Raw genomic sequence first — 18,112 nt, forward strand, 5'->3', positions numbered from 1 at the left:
TTGGGTTTTCCAAAGTGCTGCTTTAACTTTTGTTTGTTTTTTTTTTTTTAATTGATTTGAGAGGAAATTTGAGGGAGTTAAGTGCATTCTCAGAGCAAATTGAACCTGTATTTCTTCACAGATACATGAGTCAGAGCATCTGAACGTGTATTGCCAAATATAGGCATTGTGCTCCATCAGAGGATGGATGCTGGAGGATAACTGCATCACTTCCAAAATCCTGTTTTATTATCTTTTTGTTTTCGTCAAGCCAACGAGCGAGAGCATCCTTTTCCATCCCTCCAGGAAAGGTGCAGAGAAACACTGTATGTTGTAAGAGAAACGGTAGCGAGATCCATGCTGTGACCGCCTGAAATCTGCCCTAGGGATAGAGCTATGGTGGGTGACAAGGTAGCCATGACACTTTGGTGACAATGAGCATGGGATGTCACATTTTCAGGGCCTGAAATGGGTGGAGAAATCCACTCTCGGACCCCAGGATGAAAGACCTGCCTCCCAAAGGCACGGCCAAAGGCCCGTAGCTCCGCAAACGTCCGCCAGAGGGCGCCGCGGCTCCTCAGATGTGCTGCGTGGGGGCTCGGCCAGGCCGAAGGCTCTCATTGGCTACGGCTGGGCGGGCCGGGCGCGGGGCGCCGCTTCTTAAAGGGCTGCGCGGGGCGGCGGGCGTGTGGTGCCGGTCGGGTGCTGCCGTGTGGGGTGCGTGCGGGTGTGTGTGCGGGGCTGCCGGGAGAGATGAGCGAGGTGGGTGAGTGGGTGCGGGACTTGGGAGGGTAGGGGGGAACCGCTGGTGGCTCTTTAGAGAGTATGCGGGAGGGTGGGTGGATGGGAAGGTGGGTCTGCGGGTGCGGGAGGTGCCGAGCGTTAAGTGTAATGTTTACTTTCCTAAGCTCAGCTGGGGAAGGCAGGGGTGCTTCGGATGTGGCTGAGATGAGAGTTGTTTGTATGATGAGTGTGGGGTCTGCAGCTCGTGGCAAAGCTGCTTTTTAATGAGTCTCTACAGGTGTGTGTGTGCTCCTTCAGAGTGGGGGGTGTTGCCTTGTTTTGTGCTTTGAAAGACCGTGTGGCTCGGTGGGCAGTTGATGGGGTTTGAAAACCGGAGTTTAAAGGTGTTTGCAGTGCTTTTCTCCCTGCATGAGAACGAATTGTGCAGAAGCCAGATGTGGGAGCTCATGGAAAAAATGACATCTCTGTAGTCTGATGCTCATGTGAACTTCATAAATACTGACCTGGGAAGGATAATTAAGGAAAAGAATGTGGATGGTTCCATAGCCTGGAAGGATTGCTGCCTGCTTGTAAATAAATGGGCTGCTTTAGTAGAAATGTTCTGGGGCCAAAGTAATGTTTTTCTCTTAGGTGTGTACTTGGGCAGGATGACTCCTTGACAGTCAGTCAGTCATGCTTGCAGCATCCTGAATTCTTCATTGCACTTTCCCCTGGGAATGAGTAGTGGTATCTGTAATTACACCTTACCCAGCACCTATTTCTGGAGGCTCTTTCCTGTTACAGAAGACCTGCTGCTTCACTAACAAATGGCTATTCCTGTCTTAGCAACACAAAAAGCACTGTATCAGTTCTGGCTAGCTGTTGTGCAGCTGTTATGTTTTGGTAAAAGACTTGAGGTAAGGACCTGAGATGTCGTTGTGAGGAGAATCTTACATTTTGGATGTGGGTCAAGCAAGTGGGAAAAGCAGAGGGAAGCCTCACTGTGCTTTCCTGCTGCTTGCTGACATCTGACAGCCTGAGTGTACTTGCACCATGCCTTCTGTGACCTCTCCTTGCTGTTGCATTTGAATTCACTGGGCAGAGCCCAAGCTGTAGTCTTTTAAAGTAACTACACCTTTGCCCCCCATACTGTCTGCTCCTTTAGGATAGTGTTTAGGGAGAAATTCTCTGGTGAAGAGGGGTGGTTGAATGATCCTGCCATACAAACTGTGCAAGGCACTCTTAGGTTATATTCTAGTGCCAGGTTGTACTTGCTCAGTAATTTCACTTTCATAGTTTAAATTATATTGCTTGCTTTGCGCATAGTGTGTCCTGATGAGCATTAAGATCACTGTTAATACCACCACAGGGGTTCTTTATTCATAATAAATTTCCTGGTGCCTCACAGAGCGGGATTTCTAGCACACTTTCAGAGCTAGAAATGTTATCTTTCTATGTTGCTTAGCAGTGCAATCAATGCCTTCAGTCCTGCTGTCATTCAACAGATAATACTGGAGCATTTATCACCCACAGCTACAATGAATGAAAGCCAACAGTCAAAAGAATATTCTTCTTCCAAAAGACAGGTAGGAGCAACTGGACCAACCCAAACCACTCCAGTTCAGAAGGCTGCTTAAAAGCGAGGGCAATAGAGATCAGAAAGCTCCTTAAACATCTGTTTGTTCTGTTTGGATGGAGGTCTTGGTGGATTTCAGTTGTAATGCTGTAACTGATTTATTTTTTATTTTCTTTGTCCTAATCTGACAGAGAATCTGAGGACAGTGATTAAAAAAGGCTCATGTAGAGCCCTGGAAAGATTATCTCAAAACAGTGTTGGGATGGCTGAAAGGTTTTAGCTTATGTTAATAATTGCTAGTATTTGAGTGGAACTTAGAATGCAGTTGTAGCAACCTTTGAAGAGAGCTTTTAGATCATTTGGAAGTTATTTCTTGGGACTTTTTATGTGGCTTCTTATTTTACTGTCTAAAGCAAAATTAACTTAGTTTCTGATTGTCTCTCTCCTGATGGAGAAGTTTGAAGAGAAATCAGCCATTAATCCGACTACAGTACTCCTTTATTTTCTAGCAACTAGCTTTTTCAGTGAGGAGAGAACTGTGCAGAAAGTCTTCATCTGAAATTAGTCTAAAAATGTATTTAAGATACTCTGATTGCTGGGTGAAGATCTGGCCCTGGAAAAGGGAACTTAAGGTATAAGGGTTTATACTTAGTTGGATTATGGAAGTGTCCAAATGTATTTATTTCTAGATGCTTCTTGATTTTAGCTGGAGATGGTTCATTATGTACTGAAATAAGTTTTTAGGTGTTGAAGTAACTTTGGAAATCTGTTCTCAAGTAATTGAGGAGCCTTTTCTCCAGATCTGTAGGTTTATTCCTTCATCTTTAATGAGCATGGAGAGAATGGCCAAGCTGTTCAGAGTTAGCTACTGTCATACAGCATCTGAGGCAGATGCAGCTGTTCTTCCATTAAAGATCTCTGGTCACCTAGGATGAACTGGGGAAAGTCATCTTGGGTGTCTGGCTCACAAAAGAATGCCAATTCACTATACACACTCACTAGTGAGCCTTTAAGCTTAGAACTCAATTCTAAGAATTCTGTGATTCTGTAACTCACCTTAAAGAGTCTGTCAGCTTATCAGTGGAGTAACTATTTGACATGCCAAGTTAGTAAGGTCGTGCTTAGACAGTATTCCTCTGGCATAAAGGCTTGCAAGAAGTATTTTTAACTATATATGAATATCTTTATGACAGTTATTGCCGCTCTTCTGTGTTGAATGGCTCTGGCTGTTGTTAGGGATCAGTTTTACTCTTGGAGTCTGACTGTAGGTTGCTTAGGTATCTTAGCCGAGCTTGGAATATAAAGAACTCCAGTTGTTGTTTCTCTCGGGTTGCAGCAAGCTCCTTGCTGTTGCCTTATGGTTCTTGAATTTGGCACCAGCTGCTGTCTTGTGCCCATCTCTGGGAGAATCATGAAGGGTACATGATTGTATTATCTGTAATGGGGATGTGCAGGGTATTTCTGGCTCATCAGCTCAAATCTTGTGGGGAATGCCAAGCAGCTCCCAGCTATAGCCCAGAGTACTTAATTTGTACATTTTGGAGCTCAGACTACTTTCAGATGGTTACACAACAGTTGCATTGGAAAACATGTTGGCTTCACTAGAAATGTGATATGCCTGATGTAGGGGTCAAAGGCTTGTCCTGAAATTAGAGCTTCAACAGTCCTTGGAGTGGGAGGAGATGCCTTATAACCAAGGCAATCTGCTGTGGCTGTCTCCAAGGCAAGTAGTACCACTAACCTCTTGGTGTGGCCATGTTTCCAGTCTGCTAGAGCAACATAGGGTGTCTGCTTCCTTACAGGTTAAAGAAGAACCTGGGATGTGTTTCCATCACTTCGGTTAAGTACCCTAGTCAGGAGGCTGTTACAGAAAGAGAGGAATGTGGCCAAGAATGGAACTTCAGGCACAAGTGCTGGTTTCTACCTGAAACTCACCATTTCAGGTAGTTAAGTGGGAAAGCTGAAACTCCTTCATAGGTTGACCTCTTGAATTCAGTTTAATATTCTATTGAAACTGAGCTGAACTGTTGATACCTTGTCTTGAGACTAGATGTATTTAAACACTGATGTTTCTAACATCAGTAATGCTAATGGCAATAAATCTGGGAGTTGTTTTTTGTTGGGAAGGTATGCCATGTTTGTTCAAAGGAACTACTGTACTCTTATGTGGTTCTTGCAATCTAGGTTGTGGAGGGAGGTGGTGTCTTAGCAAGCAGACCTTTTTGCAGTAGGATGAGGGGGTGGGCATATGATGACAGTGCTTTTTTTTCCCCCCAGATGCTGCAGTGATCCTCAGCTTTTGAACTACCAGTTTCACTGAGGTTATACCCACAATAGGTACACAACTGCACAGATCTGAAGTGCAACAAGAATGTGACAGGATGGAGGAGGAAATTGTGCAGCTGTTGTAGGATAAGGGTGGGACTGAAGGTGTGTGAATATACATATTTTTAACTTAAATATACTTAATAGCTGTGTAGTAAATTGCTTCTCAATAGAGAAGGAAGGAGAAAAAGTTTTTTTTAGATTTACCACTTTTCCACCAGTGGATTCAGGCATCTTCTCAAACAGCACTTAAGAATGAGGTTGGAAGCTAATCTCCTTAGTTTGGTGAAGGTGGTACAGTTTAGAGAGAAGCTTGTTTTCTTGCAATGTGTAGAATGCTAACAGATTACAAGAATGCTCTAGTAGGGGACAGTTGGCTTCAGATAATATTCTTTCCTTGTAAGAGGGTAACTTCAAATGAAAACCTCTGTAGTTGTAAAACTAGAGAACTGCATCCAGCACTTCAATAGGAAGATTAAAAGAATATCATTTCAAGCTCCAAAGGCAAGTAATTTTTTAATCAAATGTCCCTGCATTTCTAATGTATTATCAAGCTTATGAGGATCATCTTTCCACAATTTTTATGCTGACTTGATCACACTCATGATGAAATAAGGTGTATGGTCAATGTTTGCCGTTATGTATTACTACTTATTTCATAGACTTGGAAAATATGTATTATGTGTTTTTTCTTTTTGTTAACAATAGTACAACAGAACTTGTAATAGAGTGGCTAGTCCTAGACATTGGGTATGTAAATCATGAGACTCTCATTGCTTGGTTGAAAAGGGCCAAGAGAAGGCTGAGTGCATCAGAGGAAAGCTATGCCTTTCTTCATCCTGTCAGTTACAGCAGAGCCTTAAAGCCACAGGGCTATGCAACACTTTATTCTTTGTGAGGCATATGATCCTTTAATAAAGATGAATAACAGCCTCCCTTTTTCTAAGAAAAGGTGTTCTGTTTCTTTTTCCTCAGTTGTTTAGACACTAGTTTAACAAAAATAGGCATGCCAAATAAATAGAAACTAGGGGAAATCATAACTAACATTCTTTATCCCTTTACTTTTCCATCTACTTTTAATAATGACGGTCATTCTTTATTTCTCTTATGGAAACAGATAGAGGGGACAGATCAGATAGGGTAGTTGCCTTGTCTTAGGAAAAGAAATGACAGTCTTTGGAACAGGCTCAGAGCAAGCAACTACAGAAGAGCTGTAATTGTGAAACTCACTTTTAATGACAGGATTAGGGGAGGAGTAACCCAGTTTATCCTTGCTCTCCCTATCTCTTCCCTCCTTCTATACAAAAGACTGCATTGAATAAGTATTGCATTGGCCAGGTCTTCAGCTGCTATTTTCTCACTTGATCAATTTGTACCAATTGGTACATACCCTTATTTATGATCAACATGAAACTTGGAGGAAGAAGCGCAAGTTCAGTAAGAGAAGTGAAGATTGCCTATGTGCCTTGAATACTATTTACAGCTGAGTTCTCTCTCCTGTTATAGAGAAAAGTAGTATTTTTAAGGACACTTAAAACACTGTATGCAGTGCATGAAATATGACCCAGAACAGAGGTGTACTGTGAGAATGGTGAAGGTAGACTGAATGATGGTAGACCACTTCTGTTGAAGCTGATGGTAAGACACAAAGAGGAGGTGGGAAGCGGGGAGGGAAGCTGTTAAAGGTGGTGTCCTTCTGATTTCAAACTTTAAAAACTGCTGGATTAGAGACTAGTGAGTGTTGTGCTTGCTCATTATGTGTGAGGTCTGCATTGGTTGACACTGGCTGAACATGAGCCAGCAGTGCGCCTAGGTGGCCAAGAAGGCCAGTGGCATCCTTGCTTGTATAAGAAATAGTGCAGTCAACAGGAGCAGGAAGGTGATCGTCCTTATGTACTCATAGCTCTGTGAAGGCTGCACCTCAAGTACTGTGTTCAGTTTTGTGCCCCTTACTACCAGAAAGGCATTGAGGCCCTGGAGCATGTCTGGAGAGGAACAATGAAGCTGTGAGGGGTCTGGAGTGCAAGTCTGGGGAGTAGCTGAGGGAACTGGGATTGTTTAGTCTGGGGTAGAGGGGGCTCAAGAGAGACGTGAATGCTTTCTATGACTTCCTGAAGTGATGTTACAGTGAGGTGGAAGTTATTATCTTCTCCCATTAAACTAGCTAGAGTTATAGTCTTAAGTTTTCCCAGGGAAATTAAGGTTGAATGTTAGGAAAAATGTCTTCTCTGAAAGAGTAATTAGGCACTGGAACATACTGCCTAGGGAGTTGGTGGCGTCACCAGCCCTGGAGGTGTTCAAGAAGCATTTAGAAGCTGTGCTGGGGGACATGGTTTGCGTGAATGATATGTGGATGGTTGGATGGTCTTGAAAGTTTTTTCCAACCTTGGTGATTCTGTGATTCCCTAATGTGTGGAGAGGGAGTGCTAGCTATGGCAGGATGTGTGCAGATGTTATATTTAGTGTCACAAACAGGGTCTTGGTGTCCAAGACTTCAGCTAGCTCATTTGATTCCAGTTGCCCAATACTGTCAGCAAGACTTGGGAAGCTACTGTAGAATGAACAGGTAAATGGGTGTCCTGGTTTCAGTTGGAGCAGAATCTGTTTTCTTCATTGCGTCTAGTATGATGCTGTGTTTTGACTATAGGAGAAAAACAATGCTGATAAAACACCAATGTTTTGGGTCTTGCTGAGCAGTGCTGCGAGAAGCCAATGGGTGCACAAGGAGCTGGGAAGAGACCAAAACCAGGACAGCTAATCAAAACTGGCTTCAGGGATGTTTCGTGTCATAGAATCAGAGAATGGCTTGGGTTGGAAGGGACCTCAAGGATCATCAAGCTGCAACTCCCCATGCTGCATGCAGGGCCACCAGCCTCTGTATCTAACACTAGACCAGGCTGCCCAGGGCCCCCTCTAACCTGGCCTTGAACACCTCCAGGGATGGGGCATCCACAACCTCACTGGGCAGCCTGTGCCATTGCCTCACCACAATCAGAGTAAAGAACCTCCCTGACATCCAACTTAAATCTTCCTTCCCTCAACTTAAAACAGTTTTCCCTTGTCCTACCATCATCTACCCTTGTAAAGAGTTGACTCCCCTCCTGTTTGTAGGCTCCCTTTAGGTACTGGAAGGCTGCAATGAGGTCACTCTGTAGCCTTCTCATATAACATCATGCAAAACCATAAAACTAGGAAGTTGGCTGAGTGGGCATTACTCAGTGGGCAGTGAGTGATTGTGTTGTGTGTTGCTCGTTTTGTTTATATCTTTTAAAATATGTATTTATTTTAATTACTGTTATTTCTCTTCGTTTTCTGTCTTATAGAACTCACCAGTTGAGATAAAGATTTAATATTTTTCTTTTCCTGAGTCTCTCCCTCATTCCACTTGGGCTAGGGGAATAAGTGAACGGCTGTGTAGTGCTTAGCCACCTGCTGATTTAAACCACAACAATGGGAGCCAAATGTTCAAGTTCTAATGATTTAAACTCAAAGGCTGTATGCTGCTGTGCACCTGAATGGGGAGGGTTGTGTGTTGTGTCACAGTACAAAGTGACTGTAATAAAATTGGGGAAGATTAAAGAGCTGCAGGGAGCCTGGCAAGCTGTGTGCTCTGATGTAGAGGTATTTGTGAGGATTTCAGGTGTGTTATGTCATCCCCAGAGAAGATGCAGTTCAGAAATGCCCAAGCAAGTGCTGATCAGGCCTATATCCCTGAAAGTAGGACAACTCAGTGTAACAAGGTTTTTAATCTTGTCAAGAGTTAGTAGGCTGTTTCCAAGTAAATCAGTGGCTCTTTCCAAGCTGAACCTATTGACTTGCACGATATTAAGGAAGGGCAGTGCTTTATGAGGGTGTTTTAATGAATACAGTAATACTTTCCCACAAAACAAAAAAAAAGGCTACATTTGGTGAACTAGTGTTTCTGATCCAGACTCATTCAGTGAGTCGCGTGGCTAACACTGCTATCTGACATGCTGCTTTGCCTTTACCATCTCCATGAAGAAGCTGTGTTTCAGCAAAGCCATGAATAGGCACTAGGATGAAGTTGGGTTAGTGAGAGGAAAGAGTGCCTTCTTCCATGAGAGAACAGGGGAACTGGGCTTTGAATGTGCAAGATAGACTTCCTTTCAAAAGGGACTAAACAATGCATCAGACAGGTGAGTGCCGACATCCTAAGGTAACTGCAGTGTAATGGATGGTAATGGGGAGTAGCTGGCCTAAGATGAACCGAAACATGTAGCTAAAACAAAAAAACACTTGAAGTGCTCAAGTTCCAAGTGTTGGGTGAGGCAGTAGGGGAGAGGTTTAGAGGCAGAAAAATAATTCTTCTTTAAAAATCGCAAGCATGTCCTTCATTTGGTTTCTAGTGCTTTTTAGTCTCTAGTTCCAGTGCTCCACACAATGGGACTACTGCAGTGTTTCTTAAAAAGCTACTTTTTCAAATCTCAGGGACTAAATTGAAAGTATTCTGGTTGCTGAATTTCTAAGCACAGTTTCAAAACTAGTTTGAAATACCCTGAAAAATATCTTATATTGGAACTTTAGAGATACTGCCTGGAGTTGTGGAATGAAGTCTGAGCAGCACTGAAAACCAATTCCTGAAATTCCAAACGTATTTTAGTGGAATGTGAGGTGAAGGGATACAGAACTGCAGCAAAATAGAAGCATCAACTTGATTGGAAGGAGGAGGAAAATTAGACTAGGCAAATGGAGGTAGCTGGGCAAACAGGTTTCTGCAGATTACATGATGGAAAAATAAGGTGTGAGGCTTCATAGCAGCTTCATATGTATCACTGCTTCACTTAGATCTGACAGATGCATACTCATCATTTAAAGAGAGAACAAGCACATTGTTGGCTTGGCACGCATTTAAACTACATGTGCCAGCACACGTGTGCTGCAGTTTAAGCAGGTCAGCCAAATGCCTAAGGCAGGCCGACTTCATGCCTGTTTTAATTGGCCAGTCAGATTTGGCTGGCTATTGCTTCGGCTTTTTTTCCAAGCTATGGCATAGCGTTAGCATCCAAGCCAAGCTGAATGTGTCTCTTCAGAAAGGCTGCAGGAGACCCTCAACTTGCTTTATGAGGATTTTGTTCTGAGTTCTGCCTTCTATTCCTTGCTTTGAATAGAAGCTTGGTGCCTTTTCACCCTGGAGCTGGTTAAAGGGATGGAACTGCATATGTGGAAACAATTAGCTGAGGATCTAGCGTTACTCTTGTAAATGGTGGATGGGAAAAAAATAATGAGTTGCAAATCCAAATTCTAATAATATCTTTTGTGGTCGTATCATATAAGCCTTGAAAATTAATAGATGTTTTCATCAGACTGCAGTGTGTCAGACAGCACCCAGCTGGATCTAAATGAATGTTGTAATCTGATTTCTGCATGAAACTTAAGTCTGTTGGGATATTAACAAAACAAATACGTGCTGGAGGAACACATTCAGGTCCTTTTTTAATGACTTTATGCAATGGGTTGTCGTTAACCATGTATGAATAAGCTGACAATATCTTGCTAATGTGCAGTGGAAGAAATGTGAATTTTCACTGAACTTGCATCGGAAAGAACAGTTCTGTGGAGGAGTATTTGAGACAACACAGCGAGGGAGCTTTGCTTGAATGTCTGATTGGTTTTGCAAAACTGCCATGCAAGCCAGCAGTATTCTGGGATGCACCAAAAGAGAGGTGGGCAGCAGGGAGTGGGAGGGGATCATCCCCCTCTGCTCTGCCCTCATGAAGCCCTATCTGGAATACTGCATCTAGACCTGCGGTCCCCAGCACAAGAAAGACATGGAGCTTTTGGAAAGGGTTCAAAGGAGATCACAGAGATGATGGGAGGGCTGGAGCACCTTGGCCACGAAAGAAGTCTGAGGGGAATTGGATTTCTTCAACCTGGAGAAGAGAAGGTTCTGGGGAGACCTTGTGGCCTTCCAGTACACAAAGGAAGACAACAGGAAAGATCCAGGAGAGTCTCTTTTCAAGGGATTGCAGTAGGACAAGGTGTAATGGCTTTGCACTAAAAGAAGGGAGATTCATATTGGTTATTGTGAGGAAGTTCTTTACTATAAGTGTAGTGAGGTGCTGGAACAGGCTGTCCAGAGAAGCTTTGGATGTCCCATCCCTGCAGTCATACAGGGCCAGTTGGATGGGGCTCTGGGCAGTTTGGGCTTGCAGGAGATGTCCCTGCTTATGGCAAGGAGGTTGGAACTATATTGTCTTTAAGGTCACTCCACCCCAAACCAGTCTATGGTTCTGTGATGTTCTGAGAACTTGTTCTAAGGCTAGAGCACTGCAGGAACTGAAAAATATTTAGTCCTAGGTCAGGTGAACCTGGTGTGTCGGTCCTTGGGGTCAGGGATGCTGGGAACTACCTACAGCTACACTGAAAATTGTTTTCCTAATTTCTCTGCTGCTATTAACATCAAAGCTGATAGTAGCATTAATTTCACTGAGCAGCTGCAGGGTCCAGAGAGCTTCTAATTTGTGGAAATCTGTATTTTTCAGCCAGCTCTTGGATGAAGCTTGTGATCTTTTTTTTTTTCTTTTTTTTTTTCCCCTCTACATTCTATGTGAGCATATATGAATGCTGTCCCTGAAGCTCAGCAATCAGTGTGACCTTGTGCATCACCCCATCCATTTTCCTTCTTAGTGTTGTGGAGTTATTTCTAATCGCTTGGCTGCTGCTTGGACACACAGTGCCAAGGCAGCTTTGTTAGGAACTTCATCGCAGCACAAAGCTGCTCCCCCAAAGTCTCAGTGGGTCACTTTCAATGCAGATCTGAACAATGAAGGACAAATCTCTGTCAAGTACGGCCCAATTTCAAGGCAGCTTCAGCTGCCAATTCAGAGTTCCCTGTGTAGGGATGTCCTGGTGGCACAGAGCCAAAGATAACGGGTCTGCGTCATCTCTTTGTGCAGCCCCTGGGTAGGGTGCGCTGCCAAGGCTGCAGTGTGCTCTCAGTCCAGTGATTTCCCCTGCTTCTGGAACAGCCCCACAGAAGCTGCTGTCAAAACTGGAAATGGCTCTCGGGCTGCTTGCGGTTGCTGTCTGTGACCACACGGCTTGCCTGGGGGGGGTTGAAGAGCAAAGTGATGCATAAACATCCATGCTGCTTCCTCATGCTGTTGTCTTGAAAATCAGAAGGCTTTTCCCTATGGTGGAGGCAGGAAGCTGCTTTGTACAGTGAGTTGAAACTGCCGTAATCAATAACTTCTCAAAACCTGGCTGGGCAGTTCTAGCAGGCTGTAGCAACATTTGTTTACCTGTGAAATAAGTAAGGATGTGAGAAGGAATTTTGTGTGAATTGTACAACTGGAATTAAATAAATAAAGCTAACAGCAAAAACACCAGAACTTCTGCAGTCTGGAAAGATGCACAGTCTGTTTTAATAATGATAAAGTCGATATGATCAGATATGAAGCAATTTGTCAGTGCAGGCTTCTGCCATCAATAACCAAGCTGTCCCTTGAAGACAGCCTCTAACTCAATTACAGCTGGAGTTGTATCTTGGCAAATTAAATTACCCTCAATTTCAGCAGAGTTTGGAGGAATCAAATATAAAGTAAATATTTGTTTAAGAAAACCAACACCGTCCATAATCAGCTATATCATGCCTGAGCAAGGAGCTTGACCCCTTAATTGGTTTAGTGCGTTCTTCCCATCCAAGACTGCTAATATTGAAGGGTACCCAGGGTGCCCTCTGAATTCAACACTTTGCCAAGGTCCCCAGGGTTCTGATTAGCTCCTCATCAATTGCTACAGTCAGCTGCCATTAACTATGCCTGCACAGGTGGCCAAGGCTTATAATGGAGGTATGCTGTTTGCATGTATCTAGAGTTCCCCTGTCACTGAGCTGCTTTGGTAGTCCCCGGCTGTGTGGTGTTTCTTTGAGCTTGTGCAACATCACAGAGAGAGACAGATCCATGTTGAACTGACAACCGATGAAATGTTTTGGGATCTGCTTAGCAAATAATATTTCAAATTGGGGCACTAGAATGTTTAATTTAAAGTTTAGAAAATGTAATGATTCCAAATAACTTCTTTTGAGAGCACCTTGGCTTCTAGATTCTTTCTCTCAAGATCTGTGGTTCCAGCTTTTTAGGAGAAAGCCAATTCAGAGTAAAATTAGCTGCTGAAATCATCGGGGGATGCAAGGAGATCTTTCTTCTTAGGAGTGTTGTGCAGCAGGGCTGGAACAGATAACCCAGAGAGAGTGTGGATTCTTTGCCTTTGGGGCTTGCAAGACCTGGCTTGACAATATTCTTCATCGGGGTATTTGTTGGACCACAGACTTCCAGCCAATGCTGCCTTGGTTCCATGGTTGGAATTCTGTATCCTTCCATCTGTACCTCTCCATTTTTGAGCTAGGGCTTTTGCATCCTTCTATGGAATGATCTCCTGAGATCATAGCAATTCCTACTGTGTCTAGAAGAATTGGAAGACAAAAAGAAAAAGAGGGAGACTTGAATGTTTCAAAGCAGGGTATGTTTTGGTATTCAGTTTCCTGAATCAAATTGTGGTGCCTCCTTCCTGCTTTACAGCCTGTTGCCTGTTATGTTAGACTGATGCAAACAATTAAACTCTTCTTTAGCTGATTATTATTAACTGTAATAATCTCAGTGATGCTATTTTCTGTATGTATTTGCAAGCAGTTTTATTTGGACAAATAAATGCCCTGAGGATGGAGAAAATCACCATTATCTAAGAATCATCAGAGAATGGCCTGGGCTGAAAAGGGCCTCAAAGATCATCTAGTTTCAACCCCCTTGCCCACGGTAGGTTCACCAACCACTAGACTAGACTGCCCAGAGCCACATTCAGTCTGGCCTTGAATGCATCCAGTGATGGGGCATCCACAGCCTGGACTGGATCATATAGGGAAGGGGAGTTCTGAAGGCTGGTTTCCTGTCCCAAACTTCTTTTTCTGGAACTGTGGTGCCAAATTTAATGCTACCAGCAGATAAGAGCTAATAGGATTATAAAAAAGGAAAAGACCATCCAAAGAATTCCAGTCATTTTTCATTTATACTTCACAACTTAATCAATCTATTTTTATGTAATTGAAATGTTCCTCTCAGGTCACCTTGATATTTCCTACTTATCAATTTGCAGTATAATTAGAGGACACAGGCATTACCATCCTTGTCCAAATGAGAGCTGAGGTGTTTTTTCTTTTACCAGTTGGTGAAGGCTTATCCCATAGTTAATTTTATCCTGTTTATATTGTTCTTAACAGAACTTAACGTGCAGTTTAGAGATCTCACAGTGCCGCAGTGAGATTCCAACTCTCACTCAAGCAGCTAATACCACTGAAGTAAACACAAGTACTTGTTCACATGCAAGTTTTCCTGTAAATAAGCCTTGCAGGATCAAGCCCTGTTTCCTGCAGGAAAGGAAAAAAAAAAAAAAAGGATTACTTCTCAAGGCTGGCACGGTAATTAACAGGATTTGGGAAATACATACTTGCAGCTGCTTTCAAAATTAACTTCAAAGATTCCATTAATCCCTGCCTCAGAAAAAAAAAAAAAAGTGATTACAATGTCTTCAGAGAAATATCTACTTAATAACGTTTTTATTCAGAATATGATAATAACCTAAATATTAAACAAGCTACTGTTTGTGCTAATTATGTTGATTATGTTTGGTGTTGGTGTAAATATTCTGTTTAAAACACTGCATTGAATTTGAATACAAAATCAGCAGGTTTTCAGTGTGTTGATTTATAAATTGCAGCGCTGCATTGGTGAAAGTGGGGCATAGTTCTCCTCTGTGCTATTAGAATCTATAAATACAGCACTGTAAGTGGGTTTCTGCATCTCAGACAGCGATTCTCTCTGCTCCGTCTTATTAGCTGCCTCCCTCTTTACCCTGGAAGCATACTGGGTGCTCGTGCTGAGGACTTGCTTCAAATCCAGAAGCTCTGTTTAGTCAATAGTGAACTAGCTGCACCTTGCTGATTGAGCCAAATGCCTGAACACTGCAAACACCCCCATGATTAATGCACTCTGTCCATTGGGTGAACTAAGCATTTTATGTTGACTTATTCTTATGTAGTTTAAATGGCTCAAAGGTGCAAAGATGTGAATGCTCAGGTTGTATAATTTTTAGGAAGATGTAAGGGAATTGCACAGGCAGATGTTTCTAGAGAGGCTGTATTTCGGTAGCTTGATTCCACCAACCTATGACTTCTTACCTTTTGGAGCTAGGCATGCCGCTGGGCAAATGAAGGGAGAACAGACTGTATTTTGTCCTGATCACCTCAATGGCAAGAGCCAAACACTGATTCACAGTGTCTAAAAAGAAAAGCATCTCTGATTATCCACTGCTGTGTTGTTAATTTCTGAGAAATATTTTCTTGGTTACTAGGATGTCAATATGTGTGTGTGTCCATGCTCCTGTGCCTTCAGTGACTAAGAAAGTCATAGAAAACCAGTCCACAAATGCCACCAGAATTTGAATTGCATCTGTTCATTTTGGCCCAGTTCTGGGGTTTTAATGTATAAAAATAGCCATAGGAGATCCTTAAAATTAAGGACAATCAATAGCTAGTCAAGTACAACACTGCTTGACTGCATGAAGATGATTACAGAAATAGTCAGAGTGCCAGGGATTGTTTAATTTTGACAGCCGGTATTGAAAGATGAATCCTGGCACTCTTGCTCTGGCAATATTATGCTGCCCTGGCAACGCAGGGCGGCCAGAGAATAGAAAATTCCCATTGTGCAAAGTGACATGAAGAGAGTGCTACATAGGTTTCTATGTACAACGAATTGAGATCGTTGGTGATCGTAGGGTGATAGCAGCCAGGAAAAAGTGGTTCTACCAGAAACTGTTAGTCATAAAAACAACTGCTTTGTACTGAAGTACATATTGATGAATGTTTTTCATTTCTCTTGAGTGCTCAAAAGATATCATCTGTGATTTCATGCAAAGATAAGCAAGAAAGCAGCAGGTACATCAGACTCACAGATACATTCAGACAGAGTAGTGGCTAGATGCTCTGTCTTTGTTGCTGTTATCTTAAATGGGGGCTTCAAAGGATGATTTTATCTCACAAATATTCAGTCTGATGTGGGGGGGAAAAAACGTGGAGAAACTTGCAGAGGTGGCAAAATAAAGCAATGAGGAGAGCTTACTTCTAACAAAGTTTGCATAGTGTATTAATGTATATAATGTATAGTATTAGAGCTTCGCTGGGACTCTTCAGTTCTATCTGTAAGCATTCTTTATGTAACTAGTGGTGTTTGACATCAATCTATACCACAGACTGGTGTTGGAGACTTAAAATTGGAGTGAACGTGTGAGAGAGTTTGTGCATGACTCTCCTGTCGCACACCAAGATCCATTCTGTTGTTCCCTGTTCATCTTCATGCATTTTGATATACAATTCCCAGGAATCTCCAGCAAAGAATTTCACCGACTTACACTGAAATTCCAAATTCTACAGAGTATATCCACTTGTTCCAGATCATGGATGTTTGCTTTTTGCCTCTACTTAAGTTTTGGGTCTTCACCTATTTTCTGACCTCAATTAGATTTTTTGAAAGAGCAGCAGTTCCACAATGCCCATTGATTTCAGTCAGTTCCAGATGTCACCTCATCATGGAACTGTTTTCCTGTGCCATGCTTGTGTAATGTAGTGATTAACCAGCAACAGCAAATGGTTTCCTCAGTGCTCACTACCTGTTTTTCTTTTTAATTGAATTGAATATTTGATTTTATTTTTTTTAATAGCAAATTCATACCTAATATAAAAAAGCATGGAAAACATTTTCTCATAATCAGGAATTGCATGTAAAGCACTTGGACGGGAAGTACATGGAAGATGAGGCTGTATGAAGGATGTAGCGCTGTGCATTTTCTGACTTTATTTATATCTAATGGATTGCCTGTAGTGTGTAGGACTGGACATGCAATTGTAATGTCCTCGAAATTCTGCCTAGGGAAAGAAGAGAAAAAGCACTATGAAGTAATGATGCAGTAATGACAATATAAGCATGCTTTGGGATCATCCCGCACCTGTAAGTGAAGTCAGCTCAGCCTTGGTTAATTTCATTAGCCTAAACCTCTCTTGTACCTTTAGAGATCAACCAACACTAAGTAAAAATCAGCCTAGAACTTTGTGTCCTTTTATGTTCCTAGATGAAGTCCACGCTGATTGCACAGATTCGAGGTACTAAACAGGAGATACTTAGACCTGAAATCAGTGGGCACCAATTCAGTGCATCTTCTGATTGTTCTGCTGCAAAGTAGGAAAATTACAAGCTGTACCTGAAAAACTTGGGAAGTCCTGAAGTGAACACTTATAACATTTTTATTTGAAGAAAAGTTATGAACTTGTAAGTTTCTAAAATGTATTTTTCACTGCTTTTTCTTATTCTGGTGCTAAAGCAGCTGCTTTTGGTAATTACAGCAGAAGACTGTGAGAAAACATCTATGAAATATTTTGGGTGCATCTTATACATTTAACAGAAAATAGAGAACAGATATCAGTGATAGCAGCCCAGATTAAAGTGTCTCTCAGCATACAGCTGGCTGACCTACGGCACAGATGTTTTTTATGCTGCATTGTACCGACATGTATTTCCTTCTGTCACACACTTGATGCCTTTTGTGTTAGAGGCAGACCTGGTAGCAAAATGAGGCTTAAGAAAAGCCTAGGATTTGTGCAGATTTCCCTGCTGTTCTTCAGTCAATGAGAGCAGAGCATGCTAATGATATACAAAATATGTCAGTGAAATAATTGCTTAAAAAAATCTGATTCAAGGCAACACTGGCCATTTCTGATATTAACTTTACAGAAACTTTCCAGTGTCTCTATTTTCTTAATTCTATCCTTGAGCACGCTTCTTTCTTTCTTTTTCTTTTTATTTTCTTTAATGCAGAAACAATCTACATTTAAACATCTGCAACCACTGCTTCACTGGGGTACAGCGTGCTATGCTATATTGGCCCTGCACTCAAATGAAAGATAAAACCATTTGACCCATTTGTCCAAGCTCCCTGACAGTCTCACTTCCTGATACTGGGCTTTCCATAGCTCCTCAAGAGTAACTCCTCTGCCCCAAGAAACTTCATAACCAATGCTTGGATAGAGTCCCTAATCCTGAGGTGCAACTTTGTAGTGTAGCTGAAAGGGTCTGAAAATCTGAATTCAAGAAGGGAATGGAAGAAAAAGCAAAAATTAGGTTTGGGATTGCAGGGTAGGTTAGGAGAATGAATAGAAAACCTCACTGCAGTAATTTAATGTTCTTATTGAGAAATCCTCCTGGCTGAAAACCCACTTTTTGCCCTTAGTTTGTACACCTGGGGACTAATTCTGTAGTTCTTACATTACATTAGCGGGCTGCAGTGTATGGCACCAAGAATTTAATGGGAAAGTAAACCTATTCTTCTCCTACTGTGGTTCCTGGCAGTAGCCCTTTTTCCTTCATCTTCTGACAAATTGGGAGTGACTTTGATTTTTGGAGACATTTTTAATGATGTGCCTTTGATGTTCAGCAAAACCAC

At 42.2% G+C, this 18,112-nt stretch overlaps 1 protein-coding gene across 1 annotated transcript in view; it reads left to right on the forward strand.

Moving 5' to 3' along the window:
* Nucleotides 1-631: 631 nt before the first annotated feature.
* The window catches only part of PCP4 (Purkinje cell protein 4), a 53,214-nt gene continuing 35,733 nt past the window's right edge, over nt 632-18,112 (forward strand). Inside the window, exon 1 of the mRNA XM_072350703.1 lies at nt 632-741. Coding sequence (XP_072206804.1) covers nt 733-741 — 9 coding nt within the window. The 5' untranslated portion in view covers nt 632-732. The remainder of the gene's footprint in view (nt 742-18,112) is intronic.

The sequence above is a fragment of the Excalfactoria chinensis genome, chromosome 1 (genome assembly GCF_039878825.1).
Source record: "Excalfactoria chinensis isolate bCotChi1 chromosome 1, bCotChi1.hap2, whole genome shotgun sequence".
In the NCBI taxonomy this organism is placed as follows: domain Eukaryota; kingdom Metazoa; phylum Chordata; class Aves; order Galliformes; family Phasianidae; genus Excalfactoria; species Excalfactoria chinensis.